Source organism: Branchiostoma belcheri, unplaced genomic scaffold, assembly GCF_001625305.1.
Source record: "Branchiostoma belcheri isolate BF01 breed outbred unplaced genomic scaffold, Haploidv18h27 scaffold10, whole genome shotgun sequence".
Lineage (NCBI taxonomy): Eukaryota > Metazoa > Chordata > Leptocardii > Amphioxiformes > Branchiostomatidae > Branchiostoma > Branchiostoma belcheri.
The window spans coordinates 4,779,396-4,790,379 of NW_017802380.1; the positions used below are offsets into that span (position 1 = coordinate 4,779,396).

Sequence of the window (10,984 nt, forward strand, 5' to 3'; positions counted from 1 at the left end):
ATGAGATTTAAGTAGTTATGCATTGCTGAACTGGTATTCATTCCAATTTTACGATAGCCGTTGTTTTCGTAACAATAAAAGTTAAAACCCTTTTCATATTGTGTCTAAGGCAAAGTGACACAAGAAGTAGTTTAATAAAGAAGTAGTAATTCAAACTGCCATTGAAAATCCAATGCCCTTGCAGGCGAATGCGGTACTACAGGCAGGTGTACCCATTCCGCTCCACCTGGAGTTATAACGACGTCATGTACACACTTGCCGGGCACGTCGCGGAAAGGCTTGCCGGAAAGTCCTACGAGACCCTCCTGCGAGAGCGTATCCTACAGCCGCTGGGCATGGACGACACGGTGTATTTAGCTGAGGCACTTGAGGCTGGAGACTTCGCAAACTTTGCTCAGACATACCTCACCTACAATACAAGTGGCGAGTCCGAGACCCGTAGTCGTGAGGAGTACAGGTACGTGTGCGTGTGCGTTCAAACGGCACTCATTTCCACTGATAAACATACCTGTCAATTTTGACGTCTTAAGACGGCACATGTGTAAATGGATTCAATCATATATTGCCATAGGTCTGTCAAGCTACATCTTCCCGCTGCCGGTGTGGTGGCCAACGCCTTGGACATGGCCCGGTACATGAACTTCCACCTGAGCGGGGGGAGGGACGAGGCCAGGCGCCTGGTGGTGCCGGAGGACACCTTACGACAGACCCACACGGCAGACGCCATCGTGCCCCCGTACAGCGACAAAGTCGAACCGTACTGGCCAGTCGAAGCGTGGCTGACGCAAGGCTATGGGTTTGGCTGGGTTACCGGCTCCTACAGAGGTATTTGATATTTACATTAGGTCAGTGTTGTGACTGATGTTGTCAAAGTTCAGGCATCATCTCGTAACATGCTTGCAAGCTGCCTAAAAACTATTCGCAGTGGCTTCTGAAGAAATGGTGAACAAAATACTATGATTTGTTTCAAAACTAAAAGCTTTGATCATGAGTCTGCAATTTTAAGCGTCGACTTATAAAAGACAACGAGTCCATAAAGATATCGTAGTTGCGGTTTACATTATAATGGCATTACATCCATCATACTCACGGTCCTCATTGTGACACCTTTCTATATATAGCTAGTCCAACATCGTCATGGTGTCGTTGTCTGTACTGTACATGTATGTGAACGTAGCATATCTTCTAGGATTGTTTTCAAGTCGCAAATGTCCGGCATGTTCTATGCAGGCTACAGACGAGTTCATCACCGTGGATCTATGGTAGGCTTTACATCACTACTGTCCCTCTATCCGGCCACATCAGGAGGTGTCTTCACAGCCATCAATAACGCTGACGACACAGGGGCCAATGACGTCCACGATACCATTCACTACCACGTTGCAGATATTCTCACAGGTACAAGTTTCCTTCTGTTGGTAGAAGAAAAAAAGAATCCACCACATAGCTCTAAGCATGATTTTGAAACTATATATAGACCAATAAGAGATCTCACGGGAAAAAGAAGGAAAAGAGCTAGCTTCAGTCCGGGTAGCCATGATCATGACATTCCTACATACTCATTGATAGGAAAGGACCACTGGTTGAATTCCACAACGGCCTGCACGTATCCTGGACCTTGGTGGACGAAACGACAGACCATGAGGACGTCGACAGTCGGCCCTAAAATCTCGGACAACTTCCCGCGAGACAAACGTGACTACGAAGGAGTCTACGGCAACCGTGCGACAGGCAACCTGACCATCAGCCTGAACACGACCGACGGCAACTTATACTTTAGTCTTGGTGATCGGACGGGGTCTAGTTCTCCCTACCGACTCTCCTAACCGCCTTATCCTCCGGGCTGGAGAACCTTTAGTATATATCCCCAACATTGTTGCCGATGTAGAAGACAAAGATGATGACATCTTTTCTCTGCAACTAGAAAGCTATCCTCCTGAACCCCCTATCGTATTCGAACGAGGCCTGAAGCTGACCGACCCGGACCCTACAGAGCCGAAATGGGACGACTGTACCGTCGTCTCTGGCTCTTCGAACCGCGAAGCTTCGAGTAACATATTCATGATTTTGATCCTTTTGGCTCTGTTTACCACCTAATCTGATTCACAAAAGCAGAAGAAGATCAATGGGCCCCTTTTGGATGTGATATGTTTCCTAAGTCACCGACACTAAGTCACCTGTCATAATGATATTTTCATATGTGCTAATGACACAAATATAGTAACTATACTTATCTCCTTGTCAAACATTACAGGGATGTGGAACCGAATGAATATAGGACTTAAAATCAACTGAGCTATCAATGATTATACAGAGAACTAGAGTTACACAACTTCATACCTTTATGACCAACTGATTATGAATGTTTTACATTGATTGATTATGCAAATGTATGAATTATCTATCTCCTTTTGAAATAATGTGCGAAATCGACGTACGAAAAATAGATGATTTGTCAAGCAATAAAGCCGGTATCTTATAACACTTATCATTGCATTGAAGACGTCAATGTGCTATATATGTAATTATAATGACATAACTCGAAATGCAAGTTAACTTTGGTCCATAGTTAACGCTGGGCTCTCTTTCTCAGCATGTGCCCGTCTCTTGTCAATCGTGGGTAAACACCAGAGTGTACGTTTCAAAGTCCATCAAGGCACACCCACAAAGGAACGACGCGTCATTAACTCGTGATACAATAAACTGCGTTGTTTGGTGGTCTGCAGTGTACCTTGTCGCGCAAGATGGGCACTACTGTGCATATGGTCCTTGTGGTCTGTTTCATGCTATTCGGGCAGACTTTGACCATTTTTAACTCGGATGTACAGCAGAGGCTACAGGATCTGGACACTTTCATCCAGACCCTGATGACATGTGAGTCCAGGCCTGTAGTCGGACTGACCGTGTCCGTGGTCAAGGACGGTGAGACCGTTTTCGCCAAGGGGTACGGCCAGAGGGACCTGCAGACGGGACAAGCTGTGGACAACACGACTCTGTTCGGAGTTGGCTCCATCTCCAAGTCCTTCACCTCAGCCCTGTTAGCGGCCATTCTCGGGGAGAGGGAAGACGTGAGCTGGGACACCGTCCTGACGGACATCCTGGGGCCGGACTTCAGGTTCAGAGACCAGTTCCGAACCAAAGACGCGACCTTGAGAGATATCCTGGCGCACAAAACCGGCATAGAAAACCAGAATCTTGCTTTGACAGTAGGACAGGATTTCGACAGATCGGAGCTGGCAAGGTGAGCTAAACAATTCCATTTCAGCTGTTAGAAAATTCAGTAATATGTATAGCCATGTTGAATGGCTATTCACTGTATTTAATCATTAATTTTGGCTCCTACGTGCTTAACATGTACATAGAACAGGTTGTCCAGTTACTGCCTCATGGCGATGTGTTAAGACGTTGATTATGTGTCTTGCAGACGAATACGGTACTACAGACAGATCTACCCATTCCGTACCGTCTGGCGTTATAACAACGCTTTGTACACCCTGGCTGGGCACGTAGCGGAGAAGCTCACAGGGAAGTCCTACGAGGCCCTCTTGCGGGAACGAGTATTGGGACCACTGGGCATGAACGACACAGTGTACTTGGCCAACGTCCTCGATGATGAAGATTTCTCCAATTTAGCCCAGACGTACATGACCTATAACAGAACAGGTCAATTTGTGGCGTACAGTCATGAGGAGTTCAGGTAAGCGCTGCCTAGTTACTGTGCCGTTTCAGTGATATCCAAACAAATGTTTTTGCTACCTTTGATGCTTTTTCTAGTACATGTATTGTATTTTCAAGGGTTCACCTCAGATATGCTAACATCTGGAGACTGTCTTTTCATAGCATCTACGTCCGGATGAGATCAACATGCAGAAGTGTTCATTCATGTTACATACAAATATTCGTTCAAATTGATTTGCCATATGGAGATAAAATAAATTTAGAAATGTGTGGTATGTTTTTCTTTGTAGGCCTCTCAAGTTACATCTTCCTGCAGGAGGTGTGGTGTCCAACGCCTTGGACATGGCCCGGTACATGAACTTCCAGCTGAGCGGGGGGAGGGACGCGGCCGGCCGCCTAGTGGTGCCGGAGGACACCTTGCGGCAGACCCACACGGCAGAGTTCACCTCGATCAAGTTTGACCCCGACAAGCTTGAACCTGACTGGCCAGTAGAGGCGGGGACGGAGCAGGGCTACGGGTTGGCGTGGTTTGTTGGCACCTACCGAGGTACAAAATAGTCACTGATGTTAATTGATGTAATCCACGCCCACGCTTGAACTTCCATGCACATGTAATGCTGAGGTCACATTTCCAAACCGGGGCCCGGTCGGGCTGTTTCGATTAATGAAAAATCGACAATTTATATCAATAGTATACGGAACTAGTTCCCAATTATTATTTTTTCCAACTTTTGTGCTTTGTTGTCTTTTATAACCTACTTTTCGTTCCTAAGACTGTCCGGCCGGGCCCCGGTTTGGAAATGTGACCCCAGCATAATCAAGGACAGAAGTCTTTCATAATTTGCTGTTGGAGTAGTTTGCGATGCTGTCTTTTAAAAGATTAACTACTAGCTTTAAAAGCAATGCTAAGATGATATAGCAAATTTCCAATCAACTTAAGTGGCTTAACGATTGGTAAAAAGCGGAAATCCAGAGTATTACATTTCCTGCACTGTATTTAGCAACAATGTACTATGTATATTCGTCGACTGTCATGTGAGAATGTTACAATGGAGATCTTGTTGCCATGCAATCTGTAATCACTGTCTTCTTGTGTTCACATCACTACCTATTTTAAAGCTGTAAATCAGCATTGATTCAAACAAAAATCTTGCCCTCCGCCAGGATACAGGCGACTACAACACAGTGGCTTCGTGGCAGGCTATACTTCTCTCCTGTCCCTGTACCCTACCTCTTCGGGAGGAGTTTTCACCTCCGTCAACGGCCCCGATGCAGCGGGCATTGACGTCCATGAAATCATCCACGACCTGGTCGGGGACATCGTAACAGGTACAAAGTCTCTAATCTCCACATAGATACTGGCAAGCAAAAAACAGTTATATTTACCTAGCTTACCTCTTCTGTCACAAGCTGCCTTCCCCATGCTTAAAAGTTTGATTTCAACTGTTTGTTGGGCGAAAACATAATCTACCGTAAATACATCTGCCGTAAATACATCTACCGTAAATACATCTGCTCAACTGGTCAGGAAAAGGTCTGAATTCTAATGTCTATCATCTTTTGCTCGCCAATAGGTAAGGACCATTGGCTTAACGACACCACAGCCTGCACCTATCCTGAGCCTTGGTGGACGAGACCAAAGCCCAACAGCACCGTCCTCCCTGAGATCTCGGACAACTTCCCGCGAGACAAACGTGACTACGAAGGAGTCTACGGCAACCGTGCGACAGGCAACCTGACCATCAGCCTGAACACGACTGATGACAACTTATACTTCAGTCTTGGTCTGATCGGATGGGGTCTAGTTCTCCCTACCGACTCTCCTAACCGCCTTCTCCTCCGGGCTGGAGAACCTTTAGTATATGCCCCCAACATTGTTGCCGATGTAGAAGAAAAAGATGGTGACGTCTTTTCTCTGTCAGTAGAAAGCTATGCTCCTGAACCCCCTATCGTATTTGAACGAGGATTGAAGCTGACAGACCCGGACCCTACAGAGCCGAAATGGGACGACTGTACCGGTGTCTCTGGCTCTCCGAACCGCGCAGCTTCGAGTAACATATTGGTGATTTTCCTCCTTTTGGCCTATGTTTACTACCTAATCTGATTCACAAAAGCAGATCAATCGGCCTTCTTTCATGTCACCGATACTAAGTCACCTGTCATAATGATATTTTCATATGTGCTAATGACACAAGTATAGTCACTATACGTATCTCCTTGTCAACCGGACGAATATAGGGTTAAAAATCAACCGAGCTACAGAGAACTAGTGTTCCATAACCTCATACTTTTATGATTATAAATGATTCACATTGATTAATTATGCAAATGTATGGATTTGCAAAAGAAAACTAAATAAAGGTTACCAAAACCCTAAAGTAGGGTTACCAAGAAGCCCTAAATTAGGGTTTGCAAATAGTGTGCCTAATATAGTGTACCTAAAAGTACGGATTTTTCCTTTTGGTATCCGTGTACGAAATCGACGTACGAAAAATAGATGATTTGTTCTTAAGTTAGGCAATGAAACTAGTGTCTTATAAAAACTATACCATTGAAGACGTCAGTGTGGTATAATGAGATGAATATAAATATAATGAGATAACCCTAAATGAAAGTTTAACGTTGGTCCATAGTTTACTTTAGGCTCTCTTTCCCAGCACGTTCCCGCCTCTTGTCAAATTGTGGGTAAACATCAGAGTGTACGTTTAAGTTTCAAAGTTCAACAAGGCACACCCATAAAATAACGATGTGTCATCGTGATCCGATAAACCGCGTTGTTCATTACAAAGTACAAATTGGCCGTCTGCAGTCTACTTTCTCGCGGAAGATGGGCACTGCTGTGCATATGGTCCTTGTGGTCTGTTTCATGCTATTCGGGCAGACTTTAACCATTTCTGACCCGGATCTACAGCAAAGGCTCCGGGATCTGGACACTTTCATCCAGACCCTGATGACATGTGAGTCCAGGCCTGTAGTCGGTCTGACCGTGTCCGTGGTCAAGGACGGCGAGACCATTTTCGCCAAGGGGTACGGCCAGAGGGACCTGCAGACGGGACAAGCTGTGGACAACACGACTCTGTTCGGAGTCGGCTCCATCTCCAAGTCCTTCACCACAGCCCTGTTAGCGGCCATTCTCGGGGAGAGGGAAGACGTGAACTGGGACACCGTCCTGACGGACATCCTGGGGCCGGACTTCAGGTTCAGGGACGAGTTTCGCACCAAAGAGACGACCCTACGAGATATCCTGGCGCACAAAACCGGTCTAGAAAACATTCTAGAAAATCCTGCTTTTACAGTGGGACAGGATTACGACAGATCGGAACTGGCAAGGTGAGCTAACAATACCATTTCACAGATGTAAGAAAATTCGGTAATAGGTCAGATAGCCGTGCTATTCACTGTATTTAATGATTAATTCTGCTGCCTACAATGGCCTACGTGTGGCTTTACATGTACAGGTTGTCCAGTTAGTGGTTCATGGCGATGTGCTTTGACGTTGATTATGTGTCTTGCAGACGAATGCGGTACCTCAGACAGATCTACCCATTCCGTACCGTCTGGCATTATAACAACGATTTGTACACCCTGGCTGGGCACGTAGCGGAGAAGCTCACAGGGAAGTCCTGGGAGGCCCTCTTGCGGGAACGAGTATTAGGACCACTGGGCATGGACGACACAGTGTACTTGGAAGACGTCCTCGATGACGAAAGTTTCTCCAATTTAGCCCAGACGTACCTGACGTATAACAGAACAGGTCAATCTGTGGCGTACAGTCATGACGAGTTCAGGTAAGCACTGCCTGGTTACTGTGCCGTTTCAGTGATATCCAAACAGATGTTTTTGCTACCTTTGGTGCTCTCTTTTCTAGTACATGTATTGTAATTTCAAGGGTTCACCTCAGATATGCTAACATCTGGAGACTGCCTTTTCATAGCATCTACGTCCGGATGAGATCAACATGCAGAAGTGTTCATTCATGTTATATACAAAAAATCATTTAAACTGATTTGCCATATGAAGATAAGATAAATTTAGAAATGTGTTGTATTTTTTTTCTTTTGTAGGCCTATCACGTTGCATAATCCTGCAGGAGGTGTGGTGTCCAACGCCTTGGACATGGCCCGGTACATGAACTTCCAGCTGAGCGGGGGGAAGAACGCGGCCGGCCGCCTGGTGGCGCCGGAGGACACCTTACGGCACACCCACGTGGCAGAGTTCACCTCGAGTTTTGACCCCGACAAGCTTGAACCTGACTGGCCAGTAGAGGCGGGGACGGAGCAGGGCTACGGGTTGGCGTGGTTTGTTGGCACCTACCGAGGTACGAAATAGTCACTGATGTTCATTGATGTAATTCTCGTTTGGACTTCAATGTACATGTTATGTCATGTAATCCAGGATAGAGGTCTTTCATAATTTGACGTCGGAGTAATTTGCGATGCTGTCTTTTAAGATAAACTGCTAGTTTTCAAGGCAAGGCTAATATGATACAGTAAATTTCCAATCAACTTAAGTGGCTTAAAGATTGGTAAAAGGCGGAAATCTAGAGTGCTATATTTCCTGGATTGTATTTAGCAACAACGTATATATGTACAGTGGTCGACTGTCATGTGAGAATGTTACAATGGGGATCTTGTTGCCATGCAATCTGTAATCACTATCTTGGTGTTATCACATCACTATTTATTTCAAAGCTGTGAACCAGCATTGATTCAAAGAAAAATCTTGCCCTCCACTAGGATACAGGCGACTACAACACAGTGGCTTTGTGGCAGGCTATGTTTCTCTCCTGTCCCTGTACCCTGCCGCTTCGGGAGGAGTTTTCACCTCCGTCAACGGCCCCAACAGTTTCACTGATGATGCAGCCATCGACGTCCACGATATGATCCACGCCCTGGTAGGGGACATCGTAACAGGTACAAAGTCTCTAATCTCCATACAGTTATTGGCAAGCAAAAAACAGTTAATATTTACCTAGCTTACCTCTTCTGTCACAAGCTGCCTTCCCCAACTTTGTTGGACGAAAACATAATCCATCGCATACACATCTGCAGTATGTCAACTGGTCAGTCTGAATTCTAATGTCTATCATCTTTTGCTCGTGCCAATAGGTAAGGCCCATTGGCTTAACGACACCATAGCCTGCACCTATCCTGAGCCTTGGTTGACGAGACCAAAGTACAACAGCACCGTCCCCCCTGAGATCTCGGACAACTTCCCACGGGACAAACGTGACTACGAAGGAGTCTACGGCAACCGTGCGGCAGGCAACCTGACCATCAGCCTGAACACGACTGATGACAACTTATACCTCAGTTTTGGTGTGATCGGACGGGGTCTAGTTCTCCCTTCCACCTCTCCTAACCGCCTTCTCCTCCGCTTGCAAGGGCCGTTAGAGTATTTGCCACTTGTCATTGCTGATGTAGGTGAGAAAGATGGTAGGATCTTCTCGCTGTCCTTACATCGCTTCCCCCCTGAACCGGCTCTACTGTTCGAACGTGGCTTGAAGCTGACCGACCCGGACCCTACACTGCCGAAGTGGGACGACTGTACCGGCGTCTCTGGGTCTCCGAGTGGTAGCTCGCCTAGTTCCATCTTCGTGGTTTTGTTCTGCATGGCTTCTGTCTACATGACCACGATGGTGTGATGCTCAAAAGCATAAAGTAAATGATATGGGTAGTAAAAGTGTCAGCTTCGTAGACTAGAAAATTTCATGTTTTCAAAAAGGTTTTCTGTCGTTGGTATCTGCTGGGCGTTCTGTATAATTTCTTCTCTCATATCAACCATGCTTACTCGAAAAGGAAGACAACATACACAAACAGGGAATACACCTCTAATATTCCTTTATTTTTTTTGTTTATCAAAATTTTGGTAGGAACACGTTACAGAGTTCTCTACATTGGAGGTTCTTGTCTGTCCTCCATGTCTCTTGTGACATCAAAAGGACTAGAAAGGCATGGTTCAGTGGTACTTTGATACAAATTGTGCCTTGATTTACCCATCAATAACTTTCGCAGTGGAAATATAAAAATGCTTTGTCTCTATAATGCCAGTCTATGTAATAAATATCTCATAATTGTTTCATTGGATGCTTTTTACATAAATAAGCTTTGCTAAGCATCCTATCGTTTACCCCGGGTTCTTGAAAATGTTTGGATTGTGTGCATGCTTGCTGACCTTGCAGTGTTACGTATAGGACTTTGTGCAAAACCATGACATTCATTTCAGTCTACTGAACACCGTTTCCGTGCAACAAACAGCAACTATGGCAACTCTGATGCTCATATGACCTATACTATAGCTCCCTCTGTACATGGCCAAATTCCTGACGCCACCGGTGGTTACAAAAGCACTTCGTCTTTTAGCAATTTCAGAAATGCATCATTCTCTGTTCCAATAATGTCTATTAGTAGGTATATGATGCGCAGTGAAATATATTACAAGGCACAGGTCCCAGAGTATGCACCCCAAATACGGGGTAACATACAGGTTTAAATTCTTTTCTTTCCTTAGTCAATTGGGCCATGTACATGTCGTGAGCACTGCTCTCTATCCCATCACTTTTGGCAACATTTGTCTGCTCCCTTTACTAATGTATAATAAACATTTGCAGGTGTCCAACATCAATCAGTGGTGAATGGTTTCTACCTAATACATCATTGCTTCCTCTACAGCTGCCAGTACTTCAATAACACTGATCAGAAAAGCACTGCAAGCTCAATATCAAGTTAGCAGTAGGTAAGCAATATTGTAGTCATCCATTCTTTACAGTTAGCTTTCATAGCAGGCATCAGGGCTTGACTTTTGGGGGGCCTTGTAATGTGCTGTTTTCTGATTGCATCTAAGAATTCTGATTTGTACCAGTGTTTCAATAGCTACCCTGAATACTGATAACCAATCAGAAAACAACACACAATAAGCAAAAAAAGTACAGCTCTGAAGTCTGCTATGGAGGTCTATCATAATAGTAGATGTCTTTACCTATTTCTCCATAACAGACATGAGACATCAAGCAAGCCTCTCAAAGGGTCACGACAGACACAATCACATGTAAATAAAACTACTATGGAAAATTGTCTTAGTGGCAGCATCATACAATAACATGACCTGTGCATCAACTCACCGCATACAATCGTAACAGGTTAGCGCACTTCATCAAATAATGTCATGTACCTTTACTAGACGAGACCTTAAAATTCTCCCTGCTGCATAGCCCTATTACCAATACAAACTTGGTGCCAAAAGGCTGCTTCAGCAGGAAGGTTTAAAGTCATGTCAGACCAACCATTACATAGCTATGGCACAAGAG

The 10,984-nt window shown here is 45.1% G+C and overlaps 2 protein-coding genes across 2 annotated transcripts; both read left to right on the forward strand.

The window, feature by feature from the left end:
- The first annotated feature begins 184 nt into the window (after positions 1-184).
- On the forward strand, positions 185-6,094 carry LOC109469268. The gene is given in 10 exon segments (XM_019767762.1): positions 185-457; positions 572-825; positions 1,231-1,398; positions 1,570-1,786; positions 1,788-2,088; positions 2,703-3,241; positions 3,425-3,697; positions 3,969-4,225; positions 4,843-5,007; positions 5,253-6,094. Coding segments are annotated over 10 exon segments (2,973 nt in total). The 5' UTR covers positions 185-188; the 3' UTR covers positions 5,783-6,094.
- Positions 6,095-6,505: 411 nt separating this feature from the next.
- Positions 6,506-10,326, forward strand: LOC109471609 (penicillin-binding protein 4-like). The gene is made up of 5 exons (XM_019770957.1): positions 6,506-7,008; positions 7,194-7,466; positions 7,743-7,996; positions 8,415-8,591; positions 8,787-10,326. The coding sequence occupies exons 1-5, from the start codon at positions 6,506-6,508 to the stop codon at positions 9,320-9,322; spliced, it is 1,743 nt and encodes a 580-aa protein (XP_019626516.1). The 3' UTR covers positions 9,323-10,326.
- The last annotated feature ends 658 nt before the right edge of the window (positions 10,327-10,984 follow it).